Source organism: Elephas maximus, chromosome 20 (genome assembly GCF_024166365.1).
Source record: "Elephas maximus indicus isolate mEleMax1 chromosome 20, mEleMax1 primary haplotype, whole genome shotgun sequence".
NCBI lineage: Eukaryota > Metazoa > Chordata > Mammalia > Proboscidea > Elephantidae > Elephas > Elephas maximus.
In genome coordinates, this window is record NC_064838.1 from 57,369,565 (window position 1) to 57,392,816 (window position 23,252).

General features: G+C 55.1%; 1 protein-coding gene across 2 annotated transcripts in view; it reads left to right on the forward strand.

The window, feature by feature from the left end:
- Positions 1 to 22,906, forward strand: part of PRKCD (protein kinase C delta) — a 32,213-nt gene extending 9,307 nt beyond the window's left edge. The window contains exons 3-19 of one of the 2 annotated variants that reach the window (XM_049862513.1): positions 7,815 to 7,948; positions 9,055 to 9,254; positions 10,889 to 10,949; positions 11,142 to 11,304; positions 11,407 to 11,438; positions 12,578 to 12,663; positions 12,923 to 13,052; positions 13,765 to 13,865; positions 14,403 to 14,517; positions 14,727 to 14,827; positions 15,027 to 15,200; positions 15,514 to 15,605; positions 16,177 to 16,239; positions 18,141 to 18,279; positions 18,412 to 18,600; positions 19,230 to 19,358; positions 22,231 to 22,906. In XM_049862513.1, the coding sequence (XP_049718470.1) occupies positions 7,834 to 7,948; positions 9,055 to 9,254; positions 10,889 to 10,949; positions 11,142 to 11,304; positions 11,407 to 11,438; positions 12,578 to 12,663; positions 12,923 to 13,052; positions 13,765 to 13,865; positions 14,403 to 14,517; positions 14,727 to 14,827; positions 15,027 to 15,200; positions 15,514 to 15,605; positions 16,177 to 16,239; positions 18,141 to 18,279; positions 18,412 to 18,600; positions 19,230 to 19,358; positions 22,231 to 22,389 (2,049 nt within the window). In that variant the 5' untranslated portion in view covers positions 7,815 to 7,833 and the 3' untranslated portion in view covers positions 22,390 to 22,906. The remainder of the gene's footprint in view (positions 1 to 7,814; positions 7,949 to 9,054; positions 9,255 to 10,888; positions 10,950 to 11,141; positions 11,305 to 11,406; positions 11,439 to 12,577; positions 12,664 to 12,922; positions 13,053 to 13,764; positions 13,866 to 14,402; positions 14,518 to 14,726; positions 14,828 to 15,026; positions 15,201 to 15,513; positions 15,606 to 16,176; positions 16,240 to 18,140; positions 18,280 to 18,411; positions 18,601 to 19,229; positions 19,359 to 22,230) is intronic. The other variant, XM_049862514.1, reaches the window with a different exon arrangement.
- Positions 22,907 to 23,252: the final 346 nt, after the last annotated feature.

Here is a 23,252-nt window from a genome sequence, read left to right on the forward strand (position 1 = left end):
CCTTCCATTACACACTTTGGACTTTGCCCTGGGCCAGGAAGGACTTTCTCCGCCTCCTTCAGCAGGGAGGCCCAGCCTGGCTTGACAGCCAGCTGCTTTTCTGCCCCCTCCTGTCTCCTCTCCCCATCCATTATGCCCTGGGGACTGTGGGGGAAAAGGCTGCATTTGCACTTTGTTGGTGCCAGACCCTAGTCAGGTGTGTGTGGGTCCTACTGCGCGTTAGTCTCTGTGCCTACCTGGAGTGTCTCTGTCCCCGCATGCTCGTTATGTGCTTGTGGCACCCTCTGTGCACACAGGATTGTGCACGCGATCTCTCTGTGATGGGTGTGCTCGTGGGGTATTAGTGTGCTGTGTGATCTGTGGGCCTGACATCTGTGGACATACGAGAGCTGGTGAGTGGGGTGTGTTTCTCTGTAGCGTGTGACTGAGTCACCTTGGGAGTGTGTATGTGCCTGTGGTCACAGCTGTCTGTGTGTGTCTCGGGGTGACTCTCGCTGATTCCATGATTCGCCCTGTGTCCATCCATGTTGGTGTGTGTGTATGTGTGTCCAGCTTGGAGCAGGGCTCCTCGTGTGTGATTGTGTGTGTCCAGCTTGGAGCGGGGCTCCCCATGTGTGACTGTGTATGTGTGCATGTGTGTGTGTGTGTCCAGCTTGGAGCGGGGCTCCCTGTGTGTGACTGTGTGTGTGTGTCCAGCTTGGAGCGGGGCTCCCCGTGAGTGACTGTGTGTGTATCCAGCTTGGAGCAGGGCTCCTCGTGTGTGACTGTGTGTGTGTGTGTGTGTCCAGCTTAGAGCGGGGCTCCCCGTGTGTGACTGTGTGTGTGTGTCCAGCTTGGAGCGGGGCTCCCCATGTGTGACTGTGTGTGTGTGTCCAGCTTGGAGCGGGGCTCCCCGTGTGTGACTGTGTGTGTGTGTCCAGCTTGGAGCGGGGCTCCCTGTGTGTGACTGTGTGTGTGTGTGTGTGTGTGTGTGTCCAGCTTGGAGCGGGGCTCCCCGTGTGTGACTGTGTGTCTGGGCTGGTGGGTGTGCCGGTGTATGCACACTGTGGATGAGTATTCTGGGGGAGGCCCTGACGTGCCCCCCTACCCGGCACTCACAGAGGCCCCCTTGTCCTTGCAGGAGCCAGCTCTCTGGCTTCGCCATGAAGGAACCTTTGTTCCCCGCTCGGGGGGTACCGGATCCTTCGCTGTGGCTGAGCCCAGGGCTTCCCCAATCCTCGGGTGATGTAAGGCGGGTGCATGGCGTGAGCTGTGCCACGAGAAGCCTCTACCCTCCCCGACTCTCTGCATGCCGACGGGGGTGGGAGTAATGTGATGGCAGCAGGGTCTGAAGTGCTTTCCCTCGTACCCTCCAGACTCTCCGCTTATGGCAGGATGAGCCTGTGGTGCCCCTACCCATCCCTCAGACCCCAGCCCTCCCCCACAGCCTCCCGCCCCCACTCACTCCCACCCCCCACTTTCACCCCTGCTCGCTGCCTGAGTGGCTCGTGGTCTTATCCTTTTCTGTAATTACATATGTATGTGACTGACCCCACCAGGCTGTGGGCTCCCCCAGGGCAGGGCCTGGTGTGTCTTACCCTGAGGAAGGCTGGGGTAACCTGGGGCTGGGTTGGGCCTTTGGGTACAGAATCATGTTGCCACATGTGTCCGTTTTCCTAAGAAGAGGATTTTTAGGGTGTTGCAGCTCCCAAAAAAGTAAAATCATGCTGCACCACCTCTGATCCCCTTCTCTGCTTCCCGTGGTCTGGGTTGGGCCCAGCAGTGGGCTTTTTGAAATGACCCCAGCGGAGTCTGATGTGATAAGACTGAGCTGGAGGCAGACCCCACCCAGACTGCAAAGCCAGGTACTCGGCACAAGAGCGACCCCACACACCTGCACAGAGTTGCTAGCTTCCGGGGCGGGGAGGGGGAGGATCCCCCAGAGCCCCCTTTTGAACTGCCTGGAGGGTATGTGGGAGTTCAGGAGAGGCATAGTCTGCCCAGGGAACAGCATCTGCAAAAACACAGGCTCCAAGGTGAGGCACGTGTTCACAGATGAGCCAGAGGTGGTTCCAGGCGGAGAGGAGGACAGGGCCCCCGAGGACAGGCTGAGGTATGGGCTTTGGTCTAGGGTGGTAGGAGCAGGGGAGCTTCCAAGCTGTGGGGAGGCTGGATGAGGGAGGGACCAGGCATGGTGACAGTGGCCCTGACTGGGAGGTGTTGCTGGGGAAGGGCTGGAGTGAGGAAGAACAGAGCTCTAGGGGGGCAGGGGGATGGAGGAGGAGTCCCTGATGGGAGTTGAGGTGCCAGTCCTGGGGAGGAGCAGATGTCGGGGGGGCATCCCCTGCCCTGGGACCTGGCCACTGCCTGAGGCCACAGCTCCTGGTTCTGTTCCCAGGCCTGGCCTGCTCTCATATGGGTGGGGCACAGACCCTGGTAGAGGGGCCTTGGGAGGAACTTGCTGGCCTCCTGCCTCCTGCTCAGCCCATTTCCTGGGTTGTGCAACCCTAGACTTGGTTCTGTCTGGGAAGGCCGTCGGGGAGGCCAGCCTCCCAGCCAGGCTCCTACTCATCTGCCTGCCCAGCCTGGCAGCTTCCGCCACGCCCGCCCCCGTGCCCTGTCGCAACTCTGCTGGCGGCCATGCCCCCTCCTGCTGTTCGCACTGCCTCTCGCCCTCCTTCCCTCCCTCCTACGGCCCTGGCTTCATTTCTCCTCCTCCCTCCTTCATTCAAGCCAATGTGGGTGGACTGTGGGCTCCCCCAGGCAGGGCCTGCACCCCTAGGAGAGCCTAGGAGGACACTGATCCCTCTCTGCTCCCCCCCGCCACCCCGTCTTGATTGACAGCAGTGGGCCTTTCATGGCAGGTGGCACGGGCTGGCCCCAAGGCCCGGCAGGTGTGTGTGGAAGGGGACTGCATGAGGTGGCATGTTGGGGACATCCTCTGCTCCCCAAGGGTCTGCTCAAGGGAGGCAGACCCCAGACTCATACCGACCTCAGCTGATCTTATTCGCCCATACTTTGCCTGACCTCAGCCCACCACCTCTTGTTGCTCTAGCAGGTGTTTCTGAGGGAGCCCTCTCTGTGCTCACAGCCCTCCCCCAAGGCCTCTCCTCTGGCCTCAGTTTCCTCTCCTGTCCAGTGAGTATCATCCTGCGTCCCGTGAGGCAGAACCAAACACCAGGGAAGGGCTAGAGTAGAGGAGGCCAGGCTAGGCCTTGGGGCCGCGGGTCCCTCACGACAGGACAGTGGCCTTGGTTTCCCCTCTGTACAGTGAGGAGCTGGGCATGCTAGATTCTGCGTGCCACTCTTGGAGACATTTTGGCCTGTTGGGTTTTATTTTTTACCTTTAACAAAATCTCTTATCAAACAAGTTACATGTGATTATCGTAGAAAAATTAGAAAATGCATTTCTGTTCCCGGTGGTATCCCTCAGGCATGTTTTCTGCCTCTGTCTCCTCTGCTGGCACATACTCACAAGCACACACATGGAGGTACAACGTGTACACTCATCTCTTTAGGGCCACCCTCTGTGCCTGGAGAGCTCTGACTGTCAGGGTCACTGGTCACCTTGAGACCAGCCTCACCCGCTGTCCTGGACTGGCTGGGAGCAGGTTTCCATTTGCCCTGAAGGAGGTGACCTGCCTTCCCTGGCATGATCTGGTCTTTCCCTGCCTCAGGGCTGTTGGTCTGGGCAGGGCAGGGAGCAGGGTCAGTGGGCCCAAATCTCTGGACTGGCTCAGGTCTGTGCTTACCCTGCCCTCCCACCCCTGCCAGGGAGCTGCTGTCCCCAGGTTTTGGGAACCAGAGGCTGGTGGTCCAGGTGGCTGGGACAGGTGGGGAGACAGAAGGCGAGGGGTCTCTAACCCCTTCAGGCAGAAGGGGAGGGGGCTTCTCGAGGTCAGGCATGAGAGCAGTCTGCAAAGGGTGGGTAGGCAGACCCTGGGCAAGCAAGGGTGCCCGTCCCCTTGACCTCACCTCCCTACCTGTTTTGTCTGGTTTTGGGGCACGTGTGTTTGTGTGCTGTCCCTGGCATGCTTATCTGTCTCTATCTCTCCCCACCCATCTCTCCCTCCCGACATCTCCATCTCTACCCCCCATCTCTCCCTTCCAACATGGCATACTAGAGAGTACATGGGCTGCAGCATCAGATCCTTCTACCTCGTGTGACCTTGGGCAAGTCACTGAACCTCTCTGAACTTCATTTTCTTCATCAGTAAAATATTCTGCTCCCGGGTCTATGTAGGAATAACCTGAACTTGTGCAAGGCCAGAGCCTGGCACCTGGTATGTTGGCTGCCTCAGGAAAGGGCAGTTCTTTTTGTAGGCGGGGAAGATGAGATTCACACCAGGCCTTTTGACTTCGAGTCCAGTGCTCTCTACTTCAGAGAGCTGCCTCTGCTGTGGGCCACAGAAGCAGAATGGAGCTAGGAGCCTATGGGCGGCCACAGCAGACCTTGCTGGCCTCAGCTGGTTCCAGGGGCTGGTCGCCACAGAGTGCTGTGAGGGAGTCCAGGCCCCGCTGCCCCCGTAGCTCTGAAGAGCCACAACAAGGCTGGGGCTGAGCCAATGGCCTTCCTTTGGGGCCTGTGGGCCTGGGCCTATTTGCATGGGAGCTATAAATAGCCAGCACACCTTGCTTTTGTGCCGTTACTTCAGCCCTTGCCTTCCCACCACTGCTCAGCCACTGTGTGAGGTAGGTAGGCAGACTCTAGCCCCAAGAGGCCCAGGACTTATCTCAAGGTCATATAGCAGTGGGAGAGGTCACCTGTTCGTGGTGTCTGTCTCCCTCCTTGGGTCCAAAAGGTACAATTTGGGGCCAGGAGGTAATAGAACCTGGCCAGGCCCATGCCCTAGTTTTAGTCCTAGGAAGTCAAGACTGTCTGACCATCTGGTACATTGTACCAAGGTTGCTACTGGGTAGCTGGGGCTACCACACAGACCACAGATTCCCTCTCCCATGGTGCTGTGGCCTAGCCATGCAGGCTTGGGACTGGGGCTCTGGCCTGCTGTGGTTGTGGTTTTCCCTCCAGTGGCTTCTAACTGTGAAAAACAGCTGCTCCAGGTGTGACCCCAGGGAGCTGGAGGGCTAAGCCTGATGTGCGGCCTGAGGCTGGGCAGGGAGGCTAGCCAGGACTCTGCCTCTCCCTCCTGGGGCTTCTCTGACCCCTGCCTCCTCCACACAGCTCTCATGGCTCCCATGTACAGCTCCTCCTTCTGGTCAGGCTAGGAGCAGGTGAAGCCTTATAGCTTGCAGGCAACCTGGGCCAGGCCCTCAGGGAGGCAGCAGAGAAGAGGAGCAGGTGTTTGGAACTCACAGGTGCCCCAGGATGTGTTGCTGTATGATCCTGGAGGTTTGGTTTCCCATCTGAGAAATGGGATCAGTTACCTGAACTGTCTGCCAGGCTTTTTTACAGGTGGAATGGATGCAGCGTGAGGGGAGGTGCATAGGTGAGGGACGGGTACTCCAAGTGATACAGGGACTCCTCCCCGAGGTCTGTTGTGTTGATGCTGGCCCTGGCCTACATGAGTTCTCATCCTCATGACAACCCCTGAACCAAGGGACCATTCATTCTTCATCTGGAAGATGGGAGGAACTGAGGCTCAGAGCGGCCAAGAGACCTGCCCAGAGTCCCACAGATAAGCAAGTGTTGGCGTTGGGGTCTTGTGCCCAGGCAGCCTGACCATCATTATGCCACCTGAGGCTGCCCTGATCCCCGTTGCCCCCCAGCAGCCCAGGCTCCCTGCAGCATCCCGCTCCCCCTTTTTCCTGCCTGCCTGCCCACGCAGCCCTCATCCTGAGGTACTCAGAAAGTCGGCCCTTAACCCACCTGGGTCTTATGGTTACCCTGTTAGGAAGCAAGTGCGAGCCTTAGCCGTGTCTACTGGGATGCAGAAGTGTGGCCAGCGTGTGCTGTCCAAACCAGAAAAACCAAACCCACTGCCGTCGAGTCGATTCTGACTCATAGTGACCCTATAGGACAGAGTAGAACTGCCCATAGAGTTTCCAAGGAGCACCTGGCAGATTTGAACTGCTGACCTCTTGGTTAGCAGCCATAGCACTTAACCACTGCGCCACCAGGGTTTTTCATGTGCTGTCCAGGAGCAGATTATTTAGGACCCTCAGGGAGTGCTCACCTGGCCAGGCAAGGGGGAGGAAGGATAAGACGTCCTCTTGCCCAAGGGTGTGGGCACACTCACCTAGACTCACATGCTCACAGCCAGGCGCTCGCAGCCTTGCTCTGCATGCCGAAATTTACTGGGTGCGGCCCCCTCACATGGACTTGCAGGCACACACACTTCTACAGCTGTGCACAGTCACGCTCACGCAGACCCCCTGCACCCATACACACACCCTCACATGCTCCAACATGCACACTCAGGCAGTTCCAGCCCAGGGAGGAGCGCTCTCTGTCTGCCAAGAGGACTGGGCACTGGCCTGGCTCCCCTGCACTCATTGCCCACCTGACTGGTCTCAGGCTGAAGGCTTTGGGGCCTGGGGTCTGGCATGAGCTCACACACCCGCCTTCATTCCCATGAGTAGGAGCCAGGCTTGGCAGGAGACGAGGTGGGGTCTACTCTGGCTACTGGCCTCAGAGGTCTGGCCGGGCCCCTGGGATGGGCGGTCGGTTGAGGTCAGTGTTTCCTGTGAGCTCATCTGGACTTGATGGCTGCCCTGGCCGCCTTGTGGAGCGGCAGGGAGCCATCCCAGGAGGGGTGACTGTTATGTGTGTCTGGGGTTGTGTGTCTGAGTCTGCCCCTGTGTGCAGACCTGTGTTCAGGATTAGTGAGTCCATACACATGCGTGTGGACAGTGAGCGTTCGTTCGGCCATGGTTATGGTGTGGCCCATGTGTGGGGCTTGGTCCAGAAGCCAGTGTCTGTACAGGTGCGTGAGTATGCCCGTGTGTACACACCACAAATGGCAACCTAAGAGGACCCCTGGGGTCACCTCCTGTAGTGGCCCTCGACTTGGGGAATGGTGAGGAATGCGGGATTGTAGGGGCCAGCCTTTGAGGTTTAAAGTGGATATTCAATGTTATATTCAGTATTAAAATAGTTTTATATTTGGGGGAAAAAATAGTTTGTAAGTACTGGTACCCTTCCAGGCAGCTGAGAGGCTCTTGACCTGAGGGGCCTGGGTTCAGAGGGTTGGGCACACTGATGTGGGTTCTGAATGAGTGGAATCCTGGCTTTCTGTTCTGGCTGAGCCTCAGGGTTCCTGTTTCCCTGTTGAAAAGTGGGGGTAGTCATCTCAACCCTGCTTGTCTGCCTGGGTACTTACGAGCAAAAGTTCAGTTTTGAAAACCAAGAAGGGCTGCATAGGGCTGGGTAGGTGGAGGAGAGGGTACTATCCTGCCCATTTTGACCAGCAACTACTGGCACTGAGGTGCTGGAGCCCAGCACATACTAGGTACCTGGCACGCAGTAGGTGCCCAGCAGTTGGGTGAGTGACCCCAACTGACTGACTCAGGAGTCACAGACTCAAATTCCTCCAGGGCCCGGGTCAATTTTGGAGAGGAGTGAGAGGGCGCCCCTGGACTGGGATGGACTGGCAGGGGTGCCTGACAAAGGGGCAGCCATCCTGGTGCCAGCTGGCTGTGGCCCAGTGGGCCCAATGTCCCCACATCTTTTGCTTTTACCAGAGCCATCACATATCCAGACTTACATTAAACGTCTCAGTGTTTAACGTTGGCAAATAGGACTAGTGCATTTAAGCACCATGTGGGCCAAACCCCATGGCGTGAGAGCTTCAGGGGAACACATACCTGTCTGCCTCCCATGCCTGTCCCCACTGGACCCGCCCTGGCTGCCCAGCCTCACCCTGTTGTCTCCACAGCCCCACCGCAGGCCCCGCCATGGCGCCATTCCTGCGCATCGCTTTCAACTCCTATGAGCTGGGCTCCCTGCAGGCCACGGATGAGGTGAACCAGCCCTTCTGTGCCGTGAAGATGAAGGAGGCACTCAGCACAGGTAGGGCTGGAGGCTGGACCCTGGAGAGATGCAGGCAGCCAGTGGGGCTGGGATCAGAGGTGGCTTTCCTCATTCCTCAGGCCTCTAGGGGCTTCTCCTCCTTGTCCTTGCCTCCCTGTCCAACTCAGCTGTGGACAAAAGCAGAGGGCACCGAGTCCCTCTAGGGCCTCAAATGCTGGCTAAATTGAGGGCTGTCTAGGAACTGGGGTGTCTAGCTCCTCTCCCATTGATAGTTTTACCTGTCAATTTCTGCATGTGCCTCTGTGCTGGGTGTTGAGGACACTGATGTGCTCCAGCACTGACCTGGCCCTGCCCTCCTGGGGCTCACAGTCAGGTTGGAGAGGTGGATATGTCACCAGGCAGTGAGTCCTGTGATGGGGAAGCCCAGAGGAGGCACCTCCAGCCTGGGGTCAGTCAGAGAGGACTTCCTGGAGGAGGCAGACGTCTTGCATGTTCTATCTTGCTTGTGCTCTCACCTGGTGAACCCGTGCTTGTCTCTCAGGTCTCAGCTGAGCTGTCCTTTGCTCTGGGAAGCCTTCTCTGACCCCCAGGCTGGCTCAGGGCACCTGATCATGGGTGGGTCTAGAACCACAGGTCTTGCTCTCTTCAACCTTGTCACAGCTGTGACTTAACGTTTACTTTAGGGATGAGTTGGTTCACATCTGTCCCTGTCTGAGACTGGGGCTCTGGGAGAATAGGCACTGGGCCCATTTTTCTTTTGCCACATTCCTTGCCTCCAGTACCATGGCTGGTACGGGGTCGGGGGGGCTCTTGGCACGTGTTCACTGAGTGAGTACAGAGGGAAGGTGGCTTCCAAGTGGGGCTGAAGGAAAAGGGTCCCAGGGAGAGGGCACGTAGTAGCAAGGCCTGGAGGTGGGGCCTAACAAGGTGCCCTGGGGGAGCTGCAGGCAGCCCAGTGTATGGGAGTGTGTCATGGGAAAGGTGAGGCTGGCGAGGTCAACAAAGTAGTCCCAAGGACACAGGGGAGCCCCAGGGTCCCTCAGGGAGGGAGAGCCAGTCAGTTTCTGCCAGGGTTGAAGGCTGTGGGAGGTCTAGGGAGGGACCGAGGGGCCCACCCTGACCATGCCTGACTGGCCCCATTGCAGAGCGAGGGAAGACACTGGTGCAGAAGAAGCCGACCATGTATCCTGAGTGGAAGTCATCGTTTGACGCCCACATCTATGAGGGCCGCGTCATCCAGATTGTGCTGATGCGGGCGGCCGAAGACCCAGTGTCCGAGGTGACCGTGGGCGTGTCGGTGCTGGCCGAGCGCTGCAAGAAGAACAACGGCAAGGCCGAGTTCTGGGTGAGCAGCATGCGGGCCACGGTCTTGTGCATGTATGTGCATGTGCATGCGTGTGTGTGTGTGCGTGTGTGCGCTGCTGTGCTGAGTGAGCACGGCCACAGGGTCGGGCCCTGTGCTGGCCACGAGGGCAGCTCTGCAGCAGACAGAGCCTGGGATCGAATCCCTGCTCTGTAGTTTCCCAGATCCTCAGCCTCTGAGCTTCTGTTTTTGCAGCTGTAAAAGGGAGCTTATAAAAGTCCCTGCCTCAGGTCTGTTGTTCAGATGGACTGAACTAGATGTAAACACCTTAGTACAGAGCCTGGCACATGGTGGATGCTACAGAGAGCCAGCCTTCTTGCCATTACTTTTTTCCCTTTCAGTGTTTAAAGGTAGGCTGTGTATATGGTAGAAGCTTTCAAACTGTATAAAAGGGCGCATCCCTGCCCTAACACCAGGCCACTAGTCCCCCTTCACAGAGACACCTGCTGTCCCACTTCTTTGTGGAACCTTCACAGATACCCCAGGCCTAGGCAGGCATTTGAGAACAGCAGTTATGATCTTTAACAGCAAGGAGCTAGGAGAAGAGGATGGCTGATGCTGATGGCCCTGCCCACCACCCATGTGCCGAAGCTGGGGGTACGCACATGCATGTGTCTGCGTGGCCATGTGTGGCACAGTTCCAGGTGACACCAGAATGCCTGTGTTGGCTGCACATCCCGCCTCCAGTGTTACGTGTGGGTTTCTGCAGCTAGAATCCTCAGCAGGAAAAGGCTCTGTGACCATCTGTGGCTCTGGTCAGCCTCCAGCGAGGGGTGAAGGGGCTGGGGCAGGAAAGAAGTTGACACAGGGCTGCACCCATCCCTGGGCAGGCAGGGATACCCTGGTCTCCTTGCTGTGCTTTCTCTCCACTCCCCCAAGGGAGAATGTCAGCCACCAGGCCTGGTTCTGGGGGACGGGAGGGAATTGAGGCTTGGGTCCTGCGCTCAGGAGCAGGAGTGCCCAGTCTCTGTGAAAACCAAACCAAAGCAGTTGCCACCGAGTGGATTCCAACTCAACGACCCTATAGTACAGAGTAGAGCTGCCCCATAGGGTTTCCAAGGAGCTGCCAGTGGATTCAAACTGCTGACCTTTTGGTTAGCACCCGAGCTCTTAAACCACTGTGTCGCCAGGGCTCCAAGGAGACTGGAAATGCAGAGCAGAGGGGCCAATCAAGGAGGGCTTCATAGAGAAGACAAGCTTTTAAAAATAAAGCCTGAGACCCAGCATAGGGCGTGTTAGTATGCATGTGTGTCTGTCTCCCTGCATGTGTACATGGGAGGTCAGGGTGTCTCCATTCTGAGGTCCTTGTTGGGGGGGCAGCGGGGGCTGGGGGTGGGGAGTTTCCCTTCCTTCCCACTCTGTTCCCGGGGCCATGTGGCCGGGCTGGGTGTGGGCTGGATCCTTTCACTTCCCTAAATGTAATAATAACCCTGGGTGAAGGGTGGGGGGCGGGGCTCAGGGGTGGGGCCCTGCCCACACTGGGCAGCCAGGTGTCCGGCTAGGCTGCCAGGCCTGGCTTGGCCTCAAGGGACCAAGCATGGGGGCGGGTTCTGAGTCTAGCCTGGCCCAGGCCCGCCCTCGCTGACCTTCTTGTCCCCCCGCCCTCACCCCCACAGCTGGACCTTCAACCCCAGGCCAAGGTGTTGATGTCAGTGCAATATTTCTTGGAAGACGTGGGTAAGACCCCCCCCGCAACCACCACCTGAGCTGGGAACTTAAGGTCCACCCTGCCAGGCTCAGAGCCAGAGCCAAGGCCAGGGTTGGGGAAGCAGCCCCCATCGCAGTCTATCCAGGGCCACCTGGAGAGGGACTGCAGGGATGCTGCCCTCCCAGGGCCTGGGACTCACTTCACCACCCTGTGGCCCCCAGATTGCAAGCAGTCTATTCGGGGTGAGGACGAGGCCAAGTTCCCTACAATGAACCGCCGTGGAGCCATCAAACAGGCCAAAATCCACTACATCAAGAACCACGAGTTCATTGCCACCTTCTTTGGGCAACCCACCTTCTGTTCTGTGTGCAAGGAATTCGTCTGGTGAGGGCTGGCTGAGCCTGCTGGGGGGCGGCACAGGCCAGGGGAGGCCCTGACACCAGGGTCTGCCCCTCACTCACCCTGTCTTGGGGATTTGCCTTTCAGGGGTCTCAACAAGCAAGGCTACAAATGCAGGCGTAAGTGTCTCCACAGCTGGGTTTGTATGCACACCTGTGTGCCCATGTGCACACGTGCTGGCCAGCGCCTGTGTGCTCACGGGAATATCTGTGTCTGTGGTGGGACCGTGTGTCTGGACAAGGGGCTGTGTGTGCTTGCGCATGCGTACACGGGATTTTCCATGGCAGAGTATGTGTATATGTATGTATAATAGCTGCATTCAGCTGGAGCCAGCCCACTCCTGCTCTCAAGAGCCAATTCTCTGTATCTATTCTCAACTCTGTGTTCAGTGAGGTCACATTGGTAGCCTGAAATCAGCCATGATGGGTGTATTTACACCATGGAAATTGGCCAGTGCTTTTTTCCTCCAGAGAGCCCGTGATTCAGGCACTTACTAGCACACCACTGGCTGCACACGTTCTCCCGTTTCGATGTGTTTGTCTCTGGATACACACGTGAGGATACCTTTCTCCATGTGGACGCGGGTGCAGCATGGTGTGGGGCAGTGGTTATGAACACGAGCTCTGGAGCTAGGCTGCCTGTGTTTGAATCCCAGCTCTAGTACTGCCTAGGTGTGTGGCCTTACTCTGTGCTTCAGGGGGTTAATAGAGTCGTTGTGAAGATCAAGAGAGATAAAATATATAAAGGCTGTATTTTTAGTGCCTGGCACGTGGTAAACATTCAATATGAGCAGGCTATTGTCAGTATTACACGTGCTGTGTATGTGTGTACAGGTGTCTCTGTTGGGGCGTGTCTGTGTGTGTGTTCAAGGAGAGAGGACTTAGGAGCTATTTGGTGTTCTGGGGCATAGGAAAAGGGCTTTCCCACCTCCAGCTGTCCTCACTCCAATGCTCCCTGCCCCTCACCTCTGCCTACCTCCCTGCCCATCAGGAGGCCTTGAGCTCTCCCCAGTCTCTGAGACCCTTCAGACCAGCCCATCTTCCCAGCCGCATCCTCCCCAGGCCCCTACTGCCAGGGCTGACGGGAGGAGAGAGAAACCCCACTCGGGCCCAAGGCTGCTGCAAGGGTGAGGGTGTGGGCTGTCAAAGAGAACGGTGGCTTTGTGTTGAGGGCTGGACTGGGCCAGCAGGCACCAGCTCATAGACTCTGCCCCCTCCCTGTGCCTTCCCCACCCCTTCTTGTCCGGTGCCTCCTCAAGAATGCAATGCTGCTATCCACAAGAAATGTATCGACAAGATCATCGGCCGGTGCACTGGTACCGCGGCCAACAGCCGGGACACCATGGTGAGGCCGGTCCCAGGGCAGGGTCCTGGGCATCTGGGAGGCTTGGCTAGGTGGGAGGGGTTTGGGCTCTCCAGGCTTTCCTTGTGGGGCTCACTCTCCCTTCCTACTTTTCTTCACCCTTCCTCTCCTCCCGCCTTGGCTCCTGACCTCCGGTCCCCAGTGGACCCTTCTTGGGCATCTGACTGTCCATGAGGTTGGGGGCAGGTAGGAGCTAGAGCTGACATGTGACCCTTGATCTATGACCCCACCCCCACCCCAGTTCCAGAAAGAACGCTTCAACATTGACATGCCACACCGGTTCAAGGTGTACAACTACATGAGCCCCACCTTCTGTGACCACTGTGGCAGTCTGCTCTGGGGGCTGGTGAAGCAAGGATTAAAGTGCGCAGGTGTGTGCCATCTGGGGCTGGGCGGGAGGGGCGCACCCAGCTGGGGTCCTGCTCACCCGAACCTACTAAACTCCTACCAGCTAGCTAACTAACTCTAATACTGAGCTAACTAATGCTGCCTTTGCCCTAAGGAATCCTGTCTGTACCTCATTGAGGGATGTCACATGGGTGAGGCCTCTGTGGCCCTCCCTACTGGTCTGGCACTGCCATTTACCTGCTGTGTAACCACTGGACAGGCGTCCTCACCCTTCTGAGCCTCAGGCTCCTCAGGTGTAAAATGGGGATGGGCCTGGGCCTGGAGAGTCCCTATGAGGGGCAAGGAGAGGTACACAGAAAGTGCTTGCCCACAGCCTGCCACACAGCAGCCAGTGCTCAGCAAACGCCAATCCCCACTACCCCCTACAGAGTCCCCATGCTTCACTTGGCTCCCGTCTTACAGATGAGAAATGTGAGACCCGTTGAGGGAAGTTACTTGTTGGAGACAGCCCAGACATTCTTTGGAGGGCTTAGAATTAGATCCCATATCTTCTGCTTTTTCTTCTTTAAATTATGAAATACTGAAAGTGCACGTGATGGCTTCAGATACATTTTTTTCCTAAAGATGGGAAACCCAGCAGACCCCACCTCGTTTCTCCTGCTCCCTCCTCCACCCCTCGCTGCCCTCACCCGGTCCTGATTGCAGTTCTGACTGCCCCACCTCTCCCTCACGTAGACTGTGGCATGAATGTACACCACAAGTGCCAGAAGAAGGTAGCCAACCTCTGCGGTATCAACCAGAAGCTCTTGGCTGAGGCACTGAACCAAGTCAGCCAGGTGGGCAGGCCCCATGGGGACCCTGGGCCCAGGTCAGTAGGGTAGGAACGTATGCTCTCCCTGGGAAACCATAGTTGGGGTAGGGTGGTTTATACTCAGGACCCCACTTCTGAAAGATCCCAATTCAAGAATTAGGCAGCAGAGGGAGATGGGCTTGTTCTTGTGAGAAATTAGTTATCCAAGCAGTTGTTTACTTGACAATGGACCTAGGGAACCTCAGGGCTGGTTGCTGGAATATTTTGAACTACAAGACAGAATGTATGTGTTTTTGGGTACGGGTAGGGCTTGAGGGTTGCCACAAAACTTTAAGATAAAACTCTAGAATCAATCAGAAATGAAGGTAACACGTAAAAATCTACAAAGTCAGTCATTGGGAAGGTGGAGTTCAGTTTACAAAACTTTGGTCTGTAATCAATGCCTTCCAGACCACTAGAAATGTGTGTGTCCCCCATTTGTATTGAGCATGGAGTTAGAGTTAGGGATCCTCCCTTTGGGCTAGGGGTTCTGAGAGTGGCGTGACTGTCTAACCGCCCCCAGTCTCTGGCCCCTCCCCAGAGATCCTCCCGCAGGTCGGATTCAGGGTCTTCAGAGCCTGTTGGGATCTACCAGAGTTTCGAGAAGAAGCCAGGGCTTTCTGGGTATGATGGCCCAGGTGAGATTGGACCCATTTCTTGCATCAAAGCCCCCACTCCCTACCAGGGCACAGGATGGGGCCCAGCCTCCTTCCCACTGTCAAGTGTGACCTGGGAGGAGGCAACACTCCTGAGGAGGGAGGCCCCTTGCCCCAGCTCACTCATGGACCCAAGGGGTGGGGAGTCGTCCAGGCAGGGGCCTGAGTCTGAGCCACCATCTCTCGAGCAGACAACAGCGGGACCTATGGCAAGATCTGGGAGGGCAGCACCAGGTGTACCATTGAGAACTTCACCTTCCACAAGGTCCTGGGCAAAGGCAGCTTCGGAAAGGTGAGGGGCTGTGTGGCCCTGAGGCAGCTCAAGGGACTGGACTCAGGAGCCGAGGGACACCTGCTTCCAGCCCTATCCTGGCTTCTTCCTGGGTAGGTGGGCGGAGGCTAGGAGTCTACAGGTGGGACCATGACACCCTGGCCTTTGCTTCACCTTCACCCTGTCCATCCTCTGCTCAGCATCCTTGCCCACCCACCAGGTGCTTCTTGCAGAGCTGAAGGGCAAAAAGGAATTCTTCGCTATCAAGGCCCTTAAGAAGGACGTGGTTCTGATTGATGATGACGTGGAGTGCACCATGGTGGAGAAGCGGGTGCTGGCACTCGCATGGGAGAACCCCTTTCTCACCCATCTGTTCTGCACCTTCCAGACCAAGGTGACCATCCCTTCCACTGCCATTGCCCACAGGCACATCCCCCCTCAGACCCCTAGAGGCAGGGCAATATCTCCCTGAAGACTCTCCAAGGCAAGGCTGTGTCTCCCCCCAGACTCCTTAGAGGAGGGTCTTGTCTTCCTTCTGAGACCACTTAAGGCAGGATCGTGTCTTCCCACCTCACACCTACCCCAGGGCAGTTGTCCCCTTCAGCCCAGGGACTGTCTCCCCCACTTTATTTTGGGGCCTGCCCCCAGTGGCCCTCATTGAGGGAGATTCCTGCCATCCTCTTGCCTCCCACCCTCCCCCACCCCAGGACCACCTGTTTTTTGTGATGGAGTTCCTCAACGGGGGGGACCTGATGTACCACATCCAGGACAAAGGCCGCTTTGAACTCTACCGCGCCACGTACGTGAGGGCCCTGTGTGGGAAGGGACATCTGGCTCGGAGCCACTGCCAGTCTACTCTCCGTTCCTTCTTCCCTCTCCCTGGAGAAGCCAGCCTGGGCTAGAGCTGGGGGGGTGGGGGTTAGGGGTACACTGGGCCCACCATGCCAGATGCCATGTGTGTGAGCAAGCTCTGGCCACGCGCACAGCCCAGGCACACAGGGTCCTGTCCCCTCCTTGGGCCACAGCCAGAGCAGCCTTTCAGATGGTGATCGGACTTGCATGACATGGGACCCCTGTGTGTGTTCCCCATTTGCATTCCCCCAGCTTCTGTGTGTGCGTTATCTGTATGAGTGCACACCTTCTTATGATCAAGGAGAGAATTCTCTCATTTGGAGTTTTGCCTTTGTAATTTTCTTTTATGCCTTGGCTGCCAGCCCCCACTTGCCTAATACAAGATGTGCGTGATCAGACCCAGGTTGCCCATGGAGTTACTTGCAGCATTTCCTGCTGCTGGGGGTGGGGGTGAGGGCATGGGCAGAAGCAAAGGCTGGCCGGCAGAAATCCCAGAACACTTTGTCTCTTTTGCTCAGGTTTTATGCAGCCGAGATCCTCTGTGGCCTGCAGTTTCTCCACAGCAAAGGAATCATCTACAGGTGCGGGGTCAGGGAGGTGTCGGGAGGGAAGGAATTTGCAACCTGTTATGTCCTCTGAATGCTCTGAGCCAGGCCCCATCTCAGCCTGGAGTCAGTCTGTAGTTGGGTGTTTACCGAAACCTCCCAGTCCAGTGTTAGAATGCCTTGTGGCCCCTCCACGGAGGCTGGCACAGTGCCAGGGCCCGGGGGCTCCCTGCCTGTACTCTGAGATGGGCAGCCCCAGGGGTGGGGGTGGGCACCACTGACTGCTACAGCGTCTGCCTTTCGGACCAGGCAGTCTTTTTTTTTCTTCTTCCGCTTTAGTATTTTTTTTTCTGCATGTAGCATTTATTGGCATTGATTATATTCTGCAAATTGTACGACCATTCTCATCCCCTTTTTCTGAGTTACTCCTCATCCATTAACATAAACTCACCACCCCCTGGGGTTCCTACCTAATCTTTCAAGTTGCTGTTATCAGTTTGATCCCATATAGATACTTCTTAAAAGAGCATAACGCTCATGGCAGATCTTTTTTTACTAGTATAGCTAAAATATTGTTTGATTTTAAGAAGACTTCAGGCGATATTTTTGTCTTAAGGTTTAAAGATTATTTCAGGGCGGTAGTTTCAGGGGTTCATCCAGCCTATGGCTCCAGGAAGTCTGGAGTCCATGAGAATATGAAATTCTATTCTGCATTTTCCTCATTTTGATCAGTGTTCTTCTATAGAATCTTTGAGCAAAACGATCAGTAATGGTACCAGGGCAGCATCCAGCTCTTCCTAGAGCAGGCAGTCTTGCTCTCAAGCCCCATCTGAGCAATCTAAATATCCACCATTAGGGACCGGTTTCCATAAATTATCGCGTGATAGATTGTGGTTCAATCCTAGCAGAGCTCCGGGTGCTGATGTGGAATGATGCCATGGTGAAAAACCAATCGATGCGACAGTGTGTGTCGAATCTTGGAGGAGGTTTAAAAAGGTGGGGCATGAGATGCACACTGTGATGTGCCTGTACACGTCTAGGACTGCTCTGAAGAGGGCCTGGGCATGAGGTGCACACTGTGATGTGCCTGTGCACATCTAGGATTGCTCTGAAGAGGGCCTGGGCGTGAGGTGCACACTGTGATGTGCCTGTGCACGTCTAGGACTGCTCTGAAGAGGGCCTGGGCATGAGGTGCACACTGTGATGTGCCTGTACACGTCTAGGACTGCTCTGAAGAGGGCCTGGGCATAAGATGCACACTGTGATGTGCCTGTACGCGTCTAGAACTGCTCTGAAGAGGGCCTGGGCATGAGGTGCACACTGTGATGTGCCTGTACGCGTCTAGGCCTGCTCTGAAGAGGGCCTGGGCAAGAGATGCACACTGTGATGTGCCTGTACGCGTCTAGGACTGCTCTGAAGAGGGCCTGGGCATGAGATGCACACTGTGATGTGCCTGTACACGTCTAGGACTGCTCTGAAGAGGGCCTGGGGGTTGAGGGCAGAGGATGAGGGACAGCAATCTGTGCCTTGTTCTAGTACTTTAGCTTGTTACCGTGAGTGCACATTATCTACTTAAACAGCTAATTATTCAAAAATAGGTATCGTTCTTACCTAGTGGAGTCAGACAAACATGAGCCTGAGGGCCACCTCTGCCACTGGCTAGCTGGGAGACCCTGGGCAAGTGACGCCACCTCTCCAAGCCTCATTTTGCATTTGGGAAAATAGCTCAGTGTGTGCACAGCATTTGCACACAGTAGGCAGCTTTCAGGAAGCACATGTTTTTGCCTTTCTTTCCCCTTCTGCTGCTTCTTCATCATTTCCTTGCACCCTTGGGGAGAGTCCTGGATTTCCAGGCTGAGAACGGGGACACGAGTGGTGTGGTTGGGGAGGAGGTGGATGGGCCTCTGATGTCTCTCTATCCTGCCCCCTCCCCTCAGGGACCTCAAGCTGGACAATGTGATGCTGGACCGGGACGGCCACATCAAGATTGCTGACTTTGGAATGTGCAAGGAGAACGTATTTGGGGAGAACCGGGCCAGCACCTTCTGTGGCACCCCTGACTACATTGCTCCCGAGGTGAGCTGGGCACCCTTCTGGCCCCCAGTCCACCAGGGTGGGTCAGGGAGGGCTTGCGTCCAAGCTGAGGCCTGGAGGATGAGGGGTCCTGGCCAGGCTCGTGCTCACGGCTCCTCTCCGCTCTGGCCCCAGATCCTGCAGGGCCTGAAGTACTCCTTCTCCGTGGACTGGTGGTCCTTCGGGGTCCTTCTCTATGAGATGCTCATTGGCCAGTCTCCCTTCCACGGTGACGATGAGGATGAACTCTTCGAGTCCATCCGTGTGGACACGCCACATTACCCCCGCTGGATTACCAAGGAGTCCAAGGACATTCTGGAGAAGGTGGGACCCTGGACTGGGGTGGGATGGAGCAGGGGTGGCAGACACTGGGCCCCGGGAATGCCAGCAGCTTTCTGGCTCTGCAGTGGCAGCCTTGCTGATGTACCAGTCCCAACGTTTTGTGAGTATTGCTCCCTCACTATGCCCCCAGCAGCTCCTATCTGAGTGCCGTGCATTCAGTCAGCCTGGCATGGTGAGTAAAAGCTCAGGGTCAGGAGACAGACAGTCCTGAGGCCAAACCCTGGCTCTGCCCATGACTAGCTGGTGACCCCTTGGGCAGGTCACTTGGCCTCTCTTGAGTCTGTCTCCTTATCTACAAAATGGGGATAATAAGAGAACCTGTCTCACAGAGTTGTAGGGAAGAGAAAATAACTATGATGTTCAGTTCTGTGCCAGGCAGATAGTAAGCACTCAACAAATGGGCACTGCTTTTACTCACAAGTCCCACCAGCCCCAGGGCCTGTTGTCTTCAAGCAAGTTGGGAGCACAGCAGGCCAGAGAGGCCTTGCTCAGCCCCAGCACTTCCCAGGCTGTGCTAGACCCATCTTGGCACTTGGGCCTGCTGGGGGTTTGCTAAGGCTTCAGTTTCCCATGGCCCTTGGGTACTAACCAGGGCCCCTGCTGGGTTGCAGCTGTTTGAACGGGACCCACCCAGGAGGCTGGGGGTGACAGGGAACATCAAAATCCACCCCTTCTTCAAGACCATCAACTGGACTCTGCTGGAGAAGCGGCAGGTGGAGCCACCCTTCAAGCCCAAAGTGGTATGTGAGCCTGCTTGGGGTGGGGCCGCCCACCCATGTTACCCCTGCCTTGCCCGCTGGGATGGGCTTCTCCTTCGCCCATCTCTCCTCTGTGTCACTCACAGTTCCCTGTTCTCCCTTCCTCCAGTAAGCCTACTCCCTCAATCTGCCCTGGCATGTTCAGTCACTGCCTCTGCCCTTGTATTCTCACCCTCTGTCTCCTCGCTCAGTTAGTCATTCAACAGACATTGATGGCTCTAGGGACTGGAGATCCAGACACTTGTTTAACATGCATTCTTTAGTACAGGGGACTGTGCGTTGAGAATTGGAGTTAAGGCCTTTGCTCCCTCTTCCCACGCATCCATCCAATCCATTTTCCAATAACTGTTTGCACAGTGCCTGCTGGGGGTGGGGCACTATGTTGGCCATGCAGTGAAGTGGGAAACCTGGTCCCAGAGCTGGAGAAGTCCCCTGCTAGTCAGAGAGATAAGACACTCGCACACTGGTGATAGTCTGAGATACAAGACAACAGTACACGAGAAGTCACAAGGCCACACATGACCAGCTGCTGTTGTGTGTTGGGGGGGGTCTTTCAACAAGAGCCCAGGATCTGGAGAATGAGATGGGGTCTGGGAGACCCCTCGGGAAAGGTGGAACGTGAGCAAGGCTGGTGAGATTACTCCAGACATAGGAGAGCTAGGACGCATTTCCGGTAGAGAAGGATGGTTTACGCAAAGTCCCAGAATCTAAAGAGGCCCCCCCAGGGACTAGCAGGAGAGCAAAGGCGGGTTGGAGCCAGAATTCAGAGCACCCTGAATGCCTAAGAAGTTGGGACTCTGTGGCCTTCGCTCCGTGACTCCTCTGATCACAGTTCCCCTGCCCATTCTCTTTCTCTCCTTTGCTTCCCCTCCTCCACCTGAACATGCCGTTCCCACTGGGCAGCCTGTGTAACGTGCCCCACTTTGGTGCATTGAGGTTACAGAGCACTTTCCCCTACACCGGGGATCACAAACTCGAATGCCTCCCAGGCTGCGCAAGTAACTAACCACATGTGTGAAACAGGCCGGGCTGGCTGTAAGAAATCACGCAGCATCTCACTTTTGATAGAGACAGGGTTGGAATTATGTGTCTGCACTAAGAAAAACATGATGAGCAATTGAGAGTGGGGAGTGGGAGGGTCTGTAGCAAACCATCCAAAGGGTACTCAGCACCCGGAGTGGGCATGCAAGGAGATGAGCCCAGGGCTGCTCTGCTCTGCCAGTTTTCAAAAGAAGCCAGAAATCTGGATTTCTTAATGTCAGTTTGGCCAATTTTAAAATAGTGGTTCAAATGTCTTTAAAACAGGTGCTAGCTGTTTTAAAAGCTACTATGTGGAATCAAATTGACAACAGCAACTCAAAAGATTAGATAGGAACCTTGGGGGGGCAGTGATTTTATGTTAACGGGGGAGAACAACTCAGAAAAGGAGGGTGAGAAAGGTTGCACAACTTGTAGAATGTGATCAGTGTTATTGAAGTGAACATGCAGAAACTGTAGAATCGGTGTATGTTCTGCTGTGTATATTCTCAACAATAACAAATAAAAAATAAATTATTTTTAAAAAACCCCAAAAAGCAAAAACAGATGCTAGCCAAAATGATTGTTGTGGCTAGTTTGGTTTGGCCTTAGGGCCACCAGTTTCAGACCTCTCTCTTACCACCTCATTATATCCTGAGGAGTAGGGATCAGCAACCTTTTCCTATAAATGGCTCGATGATAAATATTTTAGGGCTTCCAGACCAGATTGTCTCAAAGCAGCCATAGACAGTATGTCAATGAATGGGCATGGCAGTGTGCTAATAAATATCTATGGACACTGAAATTTGGATCTCTTTTAATTTTCATGTGCCATTAAATATTTTTATTCTTTTATTTTTTCCAACCATTTAAAAATATAGAAACCATTCTTAGCTTGCAGGCTGTACAACAATAGGTGGTAGGCTGGATTTGGCCCACGGGCTGTAGTTTGCTAGCCCCTGCTAGGGAGGATCCCCACCCTTCCTTATCCAGGCCCTGAGCTCCCTGCTTGTTCCCCTCATCCCCTTGGGGGAGCAACATCTGCCTTTCTCCTTGGACTCCTCTCAGGTACTTGAGAGAGACTTCCTTTTCTTTCTTTCTAATAATTTCTTATTTTTGTTGCCATTTTTGAGAATGTGCACAGCAGAACAGCCACCAATTCAGCAGTTTCTACATGTACAGTTCAGTGACGTTGATTACATTCTTTCAGTTGTACAGTCATCCTCCCCCTCCTTTTCCGAATTGTCCTTCCCCATTAACGTAAACTCACTCTTCCTAAGTTTCCTATCTAATCCTTTGAGTTGCTGTTGTCAGTTGGATCCCTTGTGGGCAGTTCTTTAAAAAAGCACAATGCTCAAGACAGACATTCCTTACTAGTTAATCTGAACTATTGTTTGGTTTAAAGAAGACTTCAGGGAATATTTTTGGCTTAAGGTTTAAAGATTTTTTCTGGGCAATAGTTTCAGGGCTTCATCCAACCTCCAAGACTACAAAAAGTCTGGATTCCATGAGAATTTTAAATTCTATTCTGCATTTTCTCCCTTTTGATCAGGATTACTTTCTGTAGAATCTTTGATCAAAATGTTCATTAATGGTAGCTGGGCACCATCCAATTCTCCTGGTCTCATGGCAAAGGAGGTAGCTGTTCACAGAGGCAATTAGAGGCTCCCTTTTCTTTCCTAAATAAGGACAGTTCTGGCCTGGCCCAACCCAACAAGGGATTCTGGCTCTAGGGATAGGGTCCAAGGTGTTTAGGAGGTAGTTCTCAGAAATTCAGGAGCATTTTGGAAGGCTCCTTCTTAGGCCGTGCTCATCCTCCCCTGTCCTCTGCCTGTAGAAGTCACCTGGGGACTATAGCAACTTCGACCAGGAGTTCCTGAATGAGAAGGCACGGCTCTCCTACAGCGACAAGAACCTCATCGACTCCATGGACCAGACGGCGTTTGCTGGCTTCTCCTTTGTGAACCCCAAATTTGAGCACCTCCTGGAAAATTGAGGTCCTTAGCCATGGTGCCCAACCTGCCCTAGCCAGGAAGCCCCAGCCAGCCAGTGCTGCGCGCACCCAGGCAGAGCAGGCTGCACCCCTACCCCTTCATCTGCACTTACCCCCACCCCCACGATAAGCAACAGTGTGATTGTCGTGACTTCTGCTGCTGGTCCTCCCTCCCACTCCCAGAGGGGCCTTGGCTCTGCCTGGCTGGGGTCTTGTCGTACTGCCTCTGTGAACTGTGTGTGAATTTGCCTTTCCTCTGCCCTCAGAGGGAAATTGTAAATCCTGTGTTTCATTACTTGAATGTAGTTATCTATTGAAGATATATATATATATATATCTAATAGGCTGTATATATTGCTCAGTAGGGAGATAACATGTGGGGGACTGGTGATTTGTTGATCTTTTTTTAAAAAATATATATGACAAAAAAAAAAGAAAAAGCACAAGCTATTCGAGCCACCAGGCTCTTTTATTTGTGTGTCTAAATAAACAAGAAATGGTACCAACCTAGCTCTTGGGATATGTTTGTCCCAGGAAGCTGGTGGCAGCTGCTCTCACTTCTGGTAGTTCTGTCCCGGAAGCTAACTGAGCTGTCAGCTGCAGACATAGACTCCGGGCCTTCATGCAAATGTGTTTGTATTTATGGATTTCCTGTGGCCCTGAGGCCCTAGGGCCCTGGGACGCTGGGCCTAAAGCAGAAGGCTTTTCTGGGTGGCTGCAGGGAGCCCGGGATATCTCTGAGGTGTCATGGAAGGAGGTGGGACCAGGCCCAAATAGCCTGTCTCAGGAGAGTGAGGGGGCAGTCCAAAAGTACCTAGAGGCGGAAGGCCTGGAAGGGCCTGAGCGGAGGCTTGGAGACTGGCCCC